At 41.8% G+C, this 16196-nt stretch overlaps 1 protein-coding gene across 1 annotated transcript in view; it reads right to left on the bottom strand.

The window, feature by feature from the left end:
* CDC5L (cell division cycle 5 like) overlaps nucleotides 1–16196 on the bottom strand; it is a 472644-nt gene that overhangs the window by 157511 nt on the left and 298937 nt on the right. Inside the window, exon 10 of the mRNA XM_069605787.1 lies at nucleotides 12053–12215. Coding sequence (XP_069461888.1) covers nucleotides 12053–12215 — 163 coding nt within the window. The remainder of the gene's footprint in view (nucleotides 1–12052; nucleotides 12216–16196) is intronic.

The raw sequence follows: 16196 nt of genomic DNA, 5'->3' as shown, positions 1-16196 counted from the left end.
AACTACATCCTCTGGGATAAAGGTTAAGGAGGCAGTGTGGATCCCTTGCATCTGGGATCCCCTTTAACATGGTCAGTTGACCCACAAGCATAACATTTACCGAATGTTTTGACAAATGGGGGGTTCTGCTGACCTCCCTCTGGTTTAGCACCATGGGTTTCACTATACTGACCTGGTTTCCCAAATGGCTTACCGTCCTTATGTTTGTGGCCCTCTTTTGGGTGGTTGGAATTAGATGCATCCTTGTCCTCTTTCTTGTGCTATTTTCCCCTCATCCTTTTTGTGAGTGGCCCCAGAATCCGTGAGTGGCCCTGTTGGCTACACACAAGACAGCAGCTTTTGCAAGCTTCTTGGGATCAATCTCTTGAGTCTGCTAAATGCCGTCTCGGCTCAGGAGAGCAGGCATCAAAAATAGATTCCAACAAAAACACATTTCTCATTCCTTCAAAAGGTAGTTACTCTGTAAACCTTAACCCAACCCTCTAAGTTTTTCAAACATTCACACAACCCTCTTAAGGTAAAGGGATGGAGTTTTCCCAAATCTTGCAATTAAGGTCAGCTTTATATTCTCATACTCAGGCCTATCCACCTCCCCACCTCCATTACAGCATCACTTGCAACCTGGGGGAGCCTAGACAAAAGTCAAGGAATCAGCCGATTCCCTGAGAGACCCTGAATCCCATGAGTATATTCAAAAGCACCCAACCAATCCAAAATATCAAGCTTCACATCATACATACTCACTGCGTCTTTGGGCAGGCGAGGCCTTTTAGGACTGGAAGACCTAGAGGACTCTGGGGTGGAAACATTTTCAAGAGACAATCGTTACATTGCAAGAGCATGTTGCATTTCCCTGAGCATGATGTCCTGATGTTTGGTTTCAGCTTTGATTTGTAATTTTTTGAATTCCAACTCAAGTCTCATTTTCTCAAGAGACACATTCTGGACTCAGTTATGGACCTTGTGGGGGGTCCCAGTGGACAATGGTTGAGGCAAAAGGGCCTGCTGAGGCAAAGAAGGGGTCTCCTCCTGAGACTACTCTGTCCTCTGACTCTTCTAAGACTTTAGAGCTTAACTCAGAATTATTCTCATTTTCCACATTTTCTGGACTAGTAGGAGTTACAAGCCTACGATCCGCCCTTTGGTGATAGAACAACTTTTTTAAAAATTGAGGAAGTGCTGTTGAGAAAGGGCTGTCTGTTGAGAAAGGGCTGTCTACGGCTGGAGACGCTGTGACCTGCTGCCTTGATTTACTGTGGATGCGAACTGAACATTACTGGAAAGAAAACGAACATTTGAACTGCCTGTTTTTTTTTTTTCTTTTTTTTTTTCAAGTTCTGTGGTTTCCGCCCCTTTCCCCCACAATCCATATAGCCTCACGAACTCGCGCTTTTGAGGAAGTGCTGTTGAGAAAGGGCTGTCTACGGCTGTCCACGGGTGCCGAGGGTGGAGGGTTCCCCCCTTTTTTTGGTAATTGAAGCTCGGATTCAGTAAGCTTGTGCTAAGTTTACTTCTGAAGATTGCTGTTACTGCTGTTAGAGCGGATTGAGAGGGAGGTTTGGGTGAGTGTTATTCAGCTTATAACTTCTTGCTAAATTGCGTGTTGCATGAAGGGGATTACTTATACGCTGACATCGGGGATGCCAGCGAATATAGTGGTTACTAGAGCTTCAGTTAATCTCAAGCCTGCGACCCCTAAATCTTCCCTGATTATTGCTCTTAAAAAAAAATTAGGAGGGCTGCCTAGCGTGACTCCGGAGAGAAAGAGCTCTACCAGTGACATACGAGGGTTTTATATAACAAGGTGTGAGTCGGAGGTACTTACGTCCACGTGTGCTGGAAATTACGCTGTGAGCGCTAACAATATGGAAGTGAGTGAACCGGCGCCACAAGTTACATGTGCAAATTCTAATGTCGCAATTTCGGATACCATCATCGCTAATGAGATATGTATCTCACAACGGCCGATTGATGGGACTGTGGTGGGCCCTCTCATTGACTTAACAATGCAAATCCCTGCCCAAATAAGCCCCCAGATATTGAGCGCCTTATAATTAAAGAGGGCGATGGAGTAGGAATTAATGATAAGGGAGTGTCTCCATTGAAGGTGATTGATCTAAACAAAACCAATTTAGTCCACACCAGCATTAACGCTATTGATACTAGTTTAGTGCTGACTGAATCGTCCATTAAAAATGATAGAACTAAGGGTAACGAGGGTAGTTTGTATGGCTCTCCGAGCCTCTTTGATCATCAAACACAGGTTCCAAAAGATTTAACATCCTCATTTGCCTATCCTACCCCGCGGGCTCCATATAAAAAGTCAGTCATGAGCTTGGGAAATGTGGATGGTAACAATTGTGCTCAAAACATGAAGGGCGCCTTAGTAGAAATTACGTTGAATGCAATAAACATTTCTATCATGTCCCTTTTTAAATTGTTTGAGACCCTAGATACAAAGATAACCCGCCAAGCAGAGCAGTTGGAGTGGATTACTCTGAATCTAAACAAAATTACTAGATATATAGAGTTGGGTGAAAATGAGATAACCAAAACAATAAGAGACGCTAAAAACAGACTGCCTGCAAGTAGCGTTAGATTCAAAAGAGAAAGGGGAGGTGGGAAGTGTAATACCTGTTTTACCTGTCTTTGATGCAATCATTCGCCCTGTTGTATGTATAGATGAAGTGGTGCCTAGCATTGCCACTAACACCGAGACAGTGCTAGTAGGAGACCATACGCCTCCAAAAACGAATGAAGATAAAACTGATGGTAGTAACCAAGACAGCGAGATTGTGGTGTATAATATGTTTGATTTAAGAACTAGTACGAAACAGAAGCCAGCTACAATGAATAATAAAAAGAAAACAAAGAACCAAAAGCAGGCCCCTCGGATAACGAAGTCCACGACCTCCCAATTTGTAAAGCGCCTGCAAATCGCTACTAAAAGTAGAACCTTAGTGGGAGGAGGCCTGAATGCTAACACCACCAATTTACGGCAATCTAGACAACCGGTAACTAGTGAGACCGTGAATGCTGTATCTCCTAGAGATCATGCTCCGTTAGATGATTTGGTTTCTTTACTTGCTAAAAAAGGGATTGAGGAACAAACACTGGCCCAACGAACTATTGAGAATGTTACAACTCAAATAATACCCACAACCTTGCTGTCAGGCACTGCCCTCCTAAACTGCCCAAAGAGTGGTTCTATTACAAATACTGTAAACTCAAGTACCCTTTTAGCCAGCGATTCTCCTTTGGATATACTTAAAGACATCAAAGTGACAATACAAAAATCCGTTGATGAATACCTAAGATGGAAACAGGAGCAAGATCTCCCTTTAAACACAACAGGAGAGAAGAAAAAAGTGACATTCAATTGTAATGCTTCCACACAACAAGCTGAATTAATAGCAAGGTCTGACACGAGACTAGAACCAAACTCTTGGTTAGATAAAAAATGGTCGACTGGTGGCGTAGCAAAGAAATTAAAACACGCTTTAGATCCGAAACTTTTCCATAGATTCATTCTGAAATGTCGCTCCTCGCCACACATAGCCTATGACCTAAATAGGACAAGTGTGTTGATGATATTCGAAGATATAGAACAGTTAAGAGATATTTCATCAACAGATATCCAACAAGTAGAATTTTTGAATGAGGGGAAGTTGGACGTTGTTCGGTTGTGGATTTCTTCCAATTTAGTAAGAAATACCATATGGCAAGCTAGGATGGAACTATTTGACATGGGTTTTCTATTAGCGGTAGATCCCACTATTCTATCAACCACTAAGAATATTGAACAAACACAAGACCCAAATGATGGTGTGAGTATCAGAGCTTCAAACATTTACCATACACAAAATACAGGTGAGCAAAATAGGATGATGAGAGGCCCAGGGAATAATGAATACAGACCCGATGGCTTAAGATCATAACAGAAGGAGTTACAGTGTGATACACTGACGCTAGCGAGTTGGAATACTTGCGGTTATGTACACCTGTTGAGGGCAGCAATGTCCTAAATGATTATGACGTTGTCGCCCTTCAGGAGACGTGACTGGTTGATTGCCCGGTATGGAACAACCATGAAATCGCCTTCCACTCAGCCAAAGCGAATAAGAAAGGTTGCCTTTCATCTGGGTTGATGATTGCTATTAAAATGGGTAGAGGACTGTCAATTACACCTTGGGCGGCCCCAAATATATCCATGCAATTGGCCAAAATTTTCTATGCCGGTGGTTGTTTAGCTATTATTAATCTACACCGCAATCCATTGTCTATCCCAGATAACATATTTATCAAAGAATTGGAGAATTTCTTCAATATGATCTTAATGACTCCTGAAATAACGAATATTATTCTGATGGGAGATCTAAACCTTCATTGTCTGAAACCCCACAAAATGAAAAAGAGTTCTATAGATGAATGTGATGGCCAAATCGTAGCATGATGATGCTTAATGGTGCTATACTGGGTGACATACCATCCAATGAGACTTGGCGTAGAGGAAATTGTAGCTCTACGATAGACTATATATATACTGATAAAGTTACTTTCCAAAACACCGTCTCATTTAAGGTGATGCCCCAGAGTGCAAGTGATCACCATATGCTAACCATGCAATGGAATTAAAACAGAGCCCGTAAAATCAGGGAATGGGCTGTACACTGGCCTCTTGACAACTAATAATTCAAGGATACGATTTAGGTGGACTGAATCTAAGCTTAATGAATTGAATAAAGAGTTGCTAGGACATAGTGCTGATGAGCAGGTACAAAAACGTAAAACTATGCTGAGACGCGAAAAGAGATTAGCGCAATTATTGCCTGCGAATATTAGGTTTGAGGTGATTCGTACTCTCCAGCGTGCCTACACGACGTGGGTGCGAACACGCAGATGCATTTTATATCAGACAGATGGAGAAGAAATGCTTAGAGTGATAATGACAAAAAAAATATAGCCCAAATATGGGGTCTTCTTAACGCTGCTAATCACTCAAAACAAGGTCCTGTCCAAATTAATGGTGTAACTGAGTCTTTGTGGGTATCCTACTATATGGAATTATATGCCGATCCTGGGATAGATCAAAAGGAACCTGTACAGAGAAATAACACTGAATTACTGCAAATAACTAGAGAAGACATACTAGGATATATATATAGATCATCCAACTCCAGAGCCCCAGGTCCTGATGGACTGACTAACTGTATGATGAAACAGTTCCCGGAACTGTGGGCCCTGATCCTTTACAATATCTTTGCTCATGTTCTACAAACAAATAGTATCCCTAAGTCTTGGAAATCATCTGTGGTGGTGCCCATCTTTAAAAAAGGCGATAGGTCGAACCCCGCCAACTATAGACCGATAGCGCTGCTAGATATACCTGGGAAGATCTTTTGTAGGTTTATCTTACGAGACTTTAACATCTGGGCAAGAACATATGATAAACAAGATCCACATCAAACAGGGTTTATACCTGGCATGGGGACGTCTATAAATCTGCTATCATTAACAGCTATAATACAGCATCATAGCCACCTAAAGAAACCCCTTTACTTTGTGTTTGTTGACTTTAGAGCGGCGTTTGATTCAGTAGTTAGATCTATACTATTCGATAAATTAGTACGCGAAAAGTGCCCTACATATCTAATTAATTTGATAAGAATGTTACACTCTGAGACCAAAATAAGAGTGAGACTAAATTTACAAGGCTTGCTAACTACGGACATTATGACTCAGAGGCCTAAGACAGGGATGCATATTAGCGGCAACCTTGTTTAATTTTTTCATTTCAGACACATGCAGAGCCTTTAAAGAAGTTATAAGTGATGCTCCGAAATTAGCAGGTAAAGCCCTTGCGGCCCTGCTATATGCAGATGACTTGGTGTTAATATTGAAGACTCCCCGTGGCCTCCAAAACCTGCTTGATGCGCTTGCTAGATATGTAACTAAGAACATGCTAATTGTGAACATGAAGAAAACAAAGGTAATGATCTGTAATCCAAATCCAAGGGGTGTCTTAAGCAAAAAACAAAAAACATTAAGGTGGTGCTTACAAGAACATACCTTGGAAATAGTTCCACTATATACATATTTGGGAGTTGTTATTGATGGCCCGGATAACAAGATATATTTGCAGAGCCTCAGCAGGAAATTGAATATGATGATTTCACAGGCTTTGATTATCCAGGCCAAGTATGGGAAATTTGCCAACATACCTGCCCTATCATATTTCAAGCAGAAAGTGGTCCCGGTATTACTGTACGGTTCTGAAACAAAACCATATATAGTGGGAAACATTTGGTTGCGTTTCGAAAGTAAATTTTGGAAACGCATTTTAGGATTACCTAAATGCATACCTATGGCCTGGATTAAGACTGAATTAGGGTTTATATCACTATATGCTCGTTACACCTGGCAAATGACATCACTGTTTAGAAAGTGTATTTTAGCCTCTGGTAAGAACAAATTGATAAATACGTTGGCTGATTATGCGTTTACAACTAATGACCAGTTCATGGTGAAATGGCGAAACACTAATTGAGGTATTGGCGGAAGCAGACATCTCCCTTGATGATCTACTTACGAATCCAGGTAGAGCAAAAACCAAGATATTTCTGCATGACTGGTCATGTACAAGAGAGAAGTGTTTGAACTATCATGATTTCCCCAAAAACCCGTACTTGCATAAAAGGTGCAGTGTTGTAGAACCATATTTGCTTAAGTCCCCATCACATGATCATAGAAGACAATTTCTGGGAATACGATTTAATCTATGTGAGACGAGGGATCTAAAAGCAAAACGTAAATTGATAATGAAGGAAGACAATTTATGTCGCTTTTGTAAGATCATAAATCAACCTGAAACCCTACGCTAAAACTTGCTACAATTGCCTTTGTGAATACTTTGGATTTAGAAAATGAACAAATGATGACAGAGACAAAAAATGATATATGTGTCATGGAAGTAATCAGTGAGTGGTAAATGATGAAATACCATGATGGAGTGGATTTTTTTTGTAATGTACGGCTGGATATTATTTCAAACTACCTATGTAAAGAGGTGCAGTTAGGTGGATAATGAATAATGCCTAGCTTGTAACTATATAGTTGTGATGTATATACATATGTACAGATGTCAGAGCTAGAAAGAATCTGATTGGAGTTTAGCGGAATTCTACGCAGGAAATAGAAGGAATTTGGGCTGACCTCAATTACATGAATATTTATAAGCTGTTTTAACGACACAAGAAATGAATTGATGCTTGGGAAGGGAAAATACTTTTTTTTTCTTTGAATTGGATTGTTGTAACTATATGTTGCTATGAAATGTATTATTGTTTTTTGATCCGCTCCCCCATCCCCGCCCAATTTTAATAATTTTATTTTTTGTAATTTTAAATTTAATTTTTTCCCCAAATTCTAGAAATCTGTTGCAACTTAGTTAAAACTATTTTCCTTCACTGATCTCACCTGCTCTGATCTGTATGAACTGTATGTGTATATAGATGTAAACATGAAGATTAATGAAGAGAATGAAATTATTGTAAAGCTGATTCAGTTCAGTTAGAACAATAAAATAAAAAATTTAAAAAAATCATTTTTCTTTCCTTTAACAGAGATTCCTGATCCTACACATTTCTTTCAGTTGGTTCACTGTTAAAATGATCAGGGCTTCCTGTTTGAAGTTATCCATACTTGGCATGTTACAGTTGCTTTTCTAGTTGAGCTTAGCCTTGTGACGTTTTTTTGTTGAACAAAAGTAGAGCAAACACTCAATGTAAAAACCTTACAATAGGTTCTCACCACCTGCCACCAATGTTAGGCAAGATTGTATGCAGTACCTTTGGGTGCACTACAACAACCCTGACCTCCTGGCAATAGGGACCCAACCTTTGGTATACGTCTGAACTACACAAGTTGGTAGTGTGCCTGAGCAGCCAGGCTTATCTCAAGAGGGGTCAATGTGAGCAGTAAGTTTGTAATAGAGTTTTACAGTGACATTTATTCAAATAAACACTTACACTCAAGGTTTCTGGATTAAACAATTACTTATAAATTTAACAGTCAGCTATATAAGCCTCTTTAAAAAGAGAGCAAATCACATGCAACATTAAAGTATGCTTTCAAGGACACATTTGGTTAATCTAAATCAGATGATACCCATTGGGGATAGCACACAGACACTTCCTAAACCCTCAGGTGACTTAAATAGCCAGGACACTGTGGACATTGATCACTGGTACATTTAGAGTTATACTGTTTGTGGTGTAAAGGTTAGATAGAGGAATAACAAGATAGGTTAACGCAACACTTCATAAACTGGTAAGTAATTTTTAAAACGCTCCAATGAAAAGTAAATTAACCCGTTCCTGGGGGAAAGGTAAAACAGTCAGAGGTAGAAGAGTCTTTCAGGGAGCCAGGCAAGTCGATGTTAGTTGAACAAAGTCTAGGGAAGCTGAAGATCTTTTGGCAGGTAAGTAAAAGTCTTGCATAAAGTTTTCAAAAAGAGTTTGTGGAGTAAAGAACACTTGAAGAACCACAAACTGCTATGCTTGTGAAAGGCAAAGATGCAAGCAACTCTGCAAGGCAACCAAGACAAGTCTCAACTGAGAACAGGCAAGGCTACATCAAGAGGCAAGTTCTCTTCGACTGTACAGTGCCTTTGGTTAGAAGAAATGGTTCCAGCTGGCTTCTGTTCCTGTGTGGCTCTGCAGATCCTATTCCTGTGCCTCAGTAGTTGGGGACAAGAGGGAGGACCTCTGGGGGACTCCAGCAACACAACGGGATGGTCGGCGTAAGAAAAGTACTGGACTTTCCTCGCATCTGTGGTCCAGCACTCTGCTGACGTGGCTCAGGCTTGGTCATTCCTGCTTACTGGGAGTCCGGGAGGGGCGGGTGGGGGGGGGGGGCGGGGGATCTTCCAGCAGGTCGGGTCAGTCTTAAAAGTGATGCACTCCAATCTGGTGTACCTCTCCCTGGCACTTCGGTCCCTGCAGTAGCAAGGAAGTACAGCCAACTTCGAGAGGATGTCCAGACAAATTCACTTTGGAGTTGATTGGTCCCACCAACTCAAGGGGAGAAGTCGTCCTTGCAGGGCTTCTCTTGTCGAGGCGAATTTGGAGTTTCTTCACAGCAGCAGGGCTTCACCGGGCAAACTAACGGTCCAGGAGTTGCAGCAGACGTCTTCTTCAAGTTCTTCTTCGGATTCCTTTGTTCCAGTGGTCGACTCTGCCTTCCAAGCCAAAAGCCTTGCCTTTTATGCAGGTTTCTCCCATTCATTGCAGCGTAGCTGTCAGTCACCTAGCAGGGTGGCTGTCCTTTCTGGACAGTGAGCCGGCTAATCACCTAATAGTGCATTCCTGTCATCTAGGAGACGAAGCACCGCGAATTTCGGGCACCTCCCTCACTTCCTGCCCCTGCCAGACACTCTGGAGCCAGAGGCTTCACTGGCGAATCCCGCCAAAGATAAAACGAACAAAGTGACGAAACCTGGCTTGGCGCGCAGAGTAAATTTCAAGAAGGGGTTTTCCAACAAGAAATGGCGGAAAAAGAAGACCTGGCCATTTTGACAAAATGGGCACCCATGGATGCTTTACAAAGGCTGCAATGGCAGCCCGCAGTAAAAACACACAATGGTAGTAAGAAGTAAACCACTGCCACCAGCCATTAGTTGTAGAATTAAAACAAAAATGTTACATGAGAAACTAGACAAAGGGGAATACTAAGTAAGCCCTCCAGCACCCTATGGTAAGAGTGTGTGCTAGGTCTAAAAAGTTACAAATTGTAAGTAAATTTCACTTCACTGCTCTTGGAAACAGTAGTTTCACCAAGAGAAGGTATTTAAACCCGGGGGAAATCTAAGAAACTTCCCTGTGCACTGAAGGTGCTGTGTGTCAATGCCAAGATGAAGCCTATGACTCCAAATTTAAAAAGAAACACAAAGATTAAATCAGAGAAAATACATCAGCGAGTGGAGAAAATGATATCACTCTCTCCATGTGAGAAATAACGTTCCTAAAGTCCAGCAAAAAGAGCTGGGGATGGAGTCTCTAAGGTAGAAGGGAATTGGCACATTTCTGATAAATCTCCCCAACAGTCGCGCCTTGAAACACTTGTGTATGGGTGCGATATAAATAAAATATATCATAGTATGGGTATAATACAAAGAATAGAGTTCCAAAAGACAGAGCCTAAAAGAATGAATGAGGGGAACAAGATTCCACCCATTTAGGATTTAAGGAAAAAGGTCCAGAGGTCCACTGTGCTGGGGGGGTCTCGCTAGGAGAGGGGATGTAGCAAAATAATGATAAATTTCCCTAACATCCAGTACGTAGATGACCTCCTTATGTGCAGCAACACTGATGAACAGTGTAGAGGACTCATTGGCACCATTGACATTACTTGCAGAAAATGGATACAAAGTGGACAAAGACAAAATGCAGTATTGTCAGAAGGAAGTGGTATACTTGGGACAAATCGTATTCTCTGCAGGATAAAGCGTAACGCTCAGAGAGAGCAACTGCAGTACACAACACGCCACAGCCTACTATCTTGAAAGTGATGCAACAATTTCTAGGATTGTGTAACTATTGTATAGCTTGGATTTTTTACTACTCTAGCTACACAAAACTTGTGTTGCAAGGCCTTAAAGAATCACAGAAAGTTAAAGGGTCACTCACATGGACAGGAGAAATGATCACATGTTTTCAAGAATTTAAGGATGCTAGAAGTAAAGCTACAGTGTTAGCAACCCCTGATTACACATAGGAATTCCATTTGTTCTCACATTCTCAGGGGGAAGTAATGGCAGCAGTGTTGACTCGGCCAATATCTATGGGACACAAGCCATTGGCCTATTACAGCGGGATTTTAGACGCAATAATGCAGGGTCAGTTCCCTTATGAACAAGCTTCAGCAGCTGGAGGTGTTGTGACTGAAAAGTCCTCTAAAATAACCATGGAGTGCTGAGTAACATGAGGAACATGCAGTATTTGCCATTCTGGAAAGGTCCAAATCAACCCTCACAACACAGAGCATTGGGTTATGAGGTCATTACTATCCAATCCTTCCATTCACATTGTAAGGTGTCACACAGTGAACCCTGCTGTATTCATTGCAGTTCCCGTTCAGCCAGGGAAGAAGGTGCAGGACTGTCACATGCGATAAGTCAAGAAGTAGTATAGAGGAAAGTTCAGCGTGATGAGCAGAAAGAAGAGAGCTCGAAATGTGAAGGTCAGTCTCAGTGGAATTGTTCCGATATCCATGTTACATATATATCCTATATATACTTGTTAAACTTAATATTAACAAAGAAAAGACTTAAAAACATTTATTTCTCCCTCATCTGTAGCACCTGGTGTGATTTCCTGCACCAAGGAAAAGTACAATGGTCCCGAGTGTTCAGCCTTGGTGATCCGACGGATAACCAATAGGTGAACCAAGGTAGTCCTTTGGGCTACTGTTTGCCTATTGCATGAATGACTATTTCTGGCCCATAACATAGGGCTGGAGAGAAAACTTCCTGAGACACCTTCCCCCACCGAGGCTTTCTAGGAAAACTCTTGCCTATCAGAGATGAGTATTGCAAGCACACTACAGTTTAGACTCATTTAAAATCTGCAAATATGCAGGATACCTTCGGTGCCAAGATTGTTTCAGTTACCATTCATGAGAAGCCTTGGGAAATGCAGTGATATTTTTGGCATCCGAAGCATAATGTGACAAAGGGGTCTGGTGTACAACCATACAGTGACAAGTGCTCAGGTTTTCAAAAGGTAGAAAGTTGCAGTGTTTTTGTCCAAACTATCCCCGGGAACCACAATAAAGCACGCCCGGGCGTAATTACAGGACTTTTTTCAATTGATCAATGGTGATACAAACCAATTTCTCTTTCTTTCACTACAGACTGTCGTTATCTCAAGAGCAAACATAATGCAAGCTAATACTATAAGCATTTCCAAAATACATATGTCGTGAACAATGGAATAATTCATAGATGCAAATCTCTGTATTCGTGAGGTGGACTTGGTATATGTCATTTTCATACCAGTTGCTTAATGTAAGCAGGGTCATTGTAATCCACCATTCCATCTTCTGGATTGATATTTAACTTGTCTCGTAGTGGAGTCCTGCCTGGTGTTGCTCCAATAACAGGTTTTGGAGTCATTCCACCACGAGGAGTCAACTCTTCTGAACCCTGAGAGGGTGTCCTAAAGAGAATACAATTAAACCATTTTCATCTTTTGTCTACATAGCATTTTTTAAAGCAGTCCATGGGGAAAATGGCAAGAATGCAAAACTGACAATGTTTTAAAAATTAACTCTTAATTGCTGCAATACAGTGATAAAAAAGGAACACAATTTAAAATGTTGCTTTTCACAGTGACAAAAGAGAAGGTACAGAATACAGTGAGCATACAAACATATGGCAGACCAATCACTGCAGAGTATTACAGAACTGACATTCCAGGGTGCGATGCTGGTATCTTACCACTCTTATGCAACATGGTATAAGGGAGTCATTGCAAAAATCACAGTGTCAGGAAACTGCAGCGAACAAGCAGAAAGCAGATACATTTTAAGGGGGACCCAAATATCAAAATGGTGTTGATGGGAACAAAGGTTCAGTACACCTCTTCTCACTTATTGAACCCAAAAGCTTGCGAAACGAGGTAGCCAACGAAAGCAAGCCTTTCCTATTCCAGGTAGCTAACATACATCGCTTAGACGGTAGCAGCACTCCAGGGGTTAGGAAAGATTCCTCTTTACTGCACCTTTCCTTCCATTTCAATGGACCCCCAAACTGTTTGCTTTTATTTTTGTATGTGACCTGCTCTTATTGCAATGCAGGGAAGCCTTAAGCTTCATTACACTGGCTTTTGCTCATCTGTTATGGGGAAACTGACATGTCCTTCAGGCTTCTTAGGCAGGATTGTATGCAGTACTCTTTGGGAGCATTACAGAAACCCTGACCTCCTGGCAATAGGAACCCAGCCTTTGGTAGAAGTATGTAGTAGACAGGTTGGTAGCGTGTTCAGCAGCCAGGCTTATCTCAAGAGGGGTTCAATGTGAGCTGAAAGGGAGTTACACAGGGAACCACCGTGCAATGTTTTCAAATAAACTCTTACACACAAGGTTTCTTGATTAAACAATGTGTTTAACAGTCAGTTTGAGTAAGCCTTCTTTAGAAGGGGCAATATAAAGCAACACACAAATAATACTTCAAAATACACACTCAGTTTTCTAAATCAGCAAAAATAAAATTGGGATGGCCCACAGACACTACCTACACTCTCAGGGGACTTCAATTGCTGAGCACATTACTATATCACTGTTGCATTTAGAATGTTATTGAGAGGAGTGTCCAAAGAGAAGAGGTTTCAGAATAAAACAATAATTCACACAATTGTCCTTAATCAAGAAAGTACTTTCAAAATAACCCTCCAATGCAAAGTCAGTTGATCCCTTCCTGGAAGGAAGACAACACATAAGCGGAGGAGAGAAGAGTCGTTCAGGGAGCCAGACCGGTTGTTAGAGAGAATTCTCAGAAATTTGCCAATTCCCTCTACCTTAGAGACCCCCAGCAACTTTGCTGGATTTTGAGGACTTGATTTTTTTTAAAATATGGAGAGAGCAAGTCCCTTTTTTCCACTCATGTATTTTAATGTGATTTCTGAACTTGTTTCTTTTGGTTGTGGAGTCTGACAAACTCCATAGGCATTATCTTTTACATTGTGGCACACAGCTCCTTTAGGGCAGTGACACAGGGAAGTCTCTTAGATTTCCCCAAGGTTTGAATACCTTCTCTGGAATAAACAACTGTTTTCCAGAGCAGTAAAGTGAAATTTACTTTACTTACATTTGTAACTTTCTAGACCCAGCACACACCATTTTACCATAGGGTGCTGGAGTGGTTACTTAGTATCCCCTTTGTCTAACTTCTCATGTAACATTTTTTATGTTACCCTATCTTCACTGAATGGCTAGTGGCAGTGGTTTTGTTTTTACTACTGTGGTGTGCTTTTAGCGCAGGCTGCATTTGCAGCTGCAGTAAAGCACCCAAGGGTGGCATTTTTGTCAAAATGGTCCCGGTCTTATTTTTTAGCCATTTCTTTGTGGAAAGGTCCTACTTGAAATTTACTCTGCGCACCAAACCAGGTTTTGTCTTTGGCGGGATTCATGAGTGAAGCCCGCCTCTGGCTCCAGGATGTCTGGGGTAGGCAGGAAGTGAGGGAGGTGCCCGAAACTCCCTGTGCTTAGTCTCCTAGGAGACCCAAATGTACTCTGTAGTGATTGGCCGGCTGACTGTCAGGCAAGGACAGCCACCCTGCTGGGTGACTGACAGCTAGGCTGGAATAAAAGGGAGAGAACTGTATAAAAGGAGAGTCTTTTGGCTTGGAAGGCAGAGTCTACCACTGGACGAAGGAACCGAAGAAGAACTTGAAGAGGACGCCTGCTGCAACTCCTGGACCGTTGCTTTGCCCAGTGAAGCCCTGCTGCATTGCCGAAACGCCAAGTTCGCATCGACAGAGAAGCCCCTGCAAGGACGACTTCTCCCCTTGAGTTGAGTTGGTGGGACCAATCAACTCCAAAGCCAGCCACCTAGACATCCTTCTCGTAGCTGGTTGAATTTCCACATAGTTGCTGCTGGAAACCGTAGAGCCAGGAAGAGGAACACCAGTTTGTGTGCGTTGCTTCTAAGTTGGCCAAGAGCTCCAGGAAGATCCTCTGGACTCCCAGGAAGCAGGGCTGACCGAGCCTGAGCGCCAACACAGTGCGGGACCCCAAAAGGAAAGTCCACCTCGACAGCCAGGTAACGCGCTGTTGCTATTTGCGGTAGACGCGAGGAGCTGAAACACTGAACAGCCACTGAAAGTGAAGTTTGCTGGTTGCAGGTTTTGACCGTCCGAGTGCAGTGCAGGCGTCCCCCAACATCCTCCCTCTTGTCCCCACGACTGATGCCCAGGAACAGTGGGATCTACAGAGCTGCACAGGAACAGGGTCACCTGCTGCATCTTTTCTTCATTTTAAAAGGTACTGTACAAAGTCTAAGAGAACTTACCTCTAGTTGTAGAGTTGCTTGCATCTTCTACTACTCACAAGTCCAGCTTGTGGCCCTACATTGATTCATCTTTTTCTTGAAAGACTTCTCTACTTACCTTCAAATAAGTGCTTCAGCCCATATAGACTCTTGCCTATTGACTTTGGCTTAGCATGTTCCACTGAATGACTCTTATTGGGGGATCTGAAAGTATTTGCCTGCTTAACAAATATTTGTGGTAACTTGTTTGCTCCAATATTCTTTTAATTTTGACTTGCTCCCAACTAATTCTGAATGCCAACAGTAATTTATTTTAATTTCTTTTCATTTTTTATTTTATTGGTTTATTCAAACCTTCAAAATACAAAGTATACAGATTTTCACACATCTGGCCTTAGTCAAGCGTTTCACAATGTCCAAGTGATTCAAAAATGCTGTTTCTTTTTGCTATTTAGAATCACAGTACATCGACGCTGTTAAGTGTCAAGAGCTTTTCTATGTCCTTCAAGAAATTAATCAGGGCAAAGATCAGCTTCGTGTCGACTCCATCATACATCTTCTGCCACCAGTCCTCTGCACACAAGGATGGCTGTTTCTGAAGCACAGGACCTAAGTGGCAAGATCTACATGGTCGCAGTTTTTGGCATAACAAAATCAAGATGTTTTAAGGTCTCAACTTCACTGTTACAAAACCTGCATGTCTGGCTCAAAGCATGAAATTTAGCCCAAACTAAGTTGCTCTTTTGTCCGAAAGACACTGAGACGGAAATACATATAGAGTCGTCTTGAGTTTTGGTCGGGGAAACAATCTATGTAGCGTTGTGGTAAGTCTGTTGGTCCATCTTTGCTCGCCAGTTTGATTCCAGTCAATTTGCCAAATGTTTTTCTTGGCCAATTCAGGATTTCCACAAAGCGTATCAATGTTGATGTCATGTTCTTTCAGCGTGTCTTCGGCAACACCTGTTCCAGGTTGATAAGAAGTCTTTTTTTGTTGTTTGCTTTAGATCCGTGAAGTGATGGTAAATTCGAACCTTGGCATGATTGGAAGTCAGGGATAGTTCATAGTGTATACATGTGGTTGTTGTGCCCTTTGGCAGCTGCAACACCTTGACCCAAAAAATGTTTTGAGCATTGTCCACAAATCGTACGA

The sequence above is a fragment of the Ambystoma mexicanum genome, chromosome 4p (assembly GCF_040938575.1).
Source record: "Ambystoma mexicanum isolate Mex_15411 chromosome 4p, UKY_AmexF1_1, whole genome shotgun sequence".
Taxonomy (NCBI): Eukaryota; Metazoa; Chordata; class Amphibia; order Caudata; family Ambystomatidae; genus Ambystoma; species Ambystoma mexicanum.
This window is presented reverse-complemented; position numbering and strand designations above follow the sequence as displayed.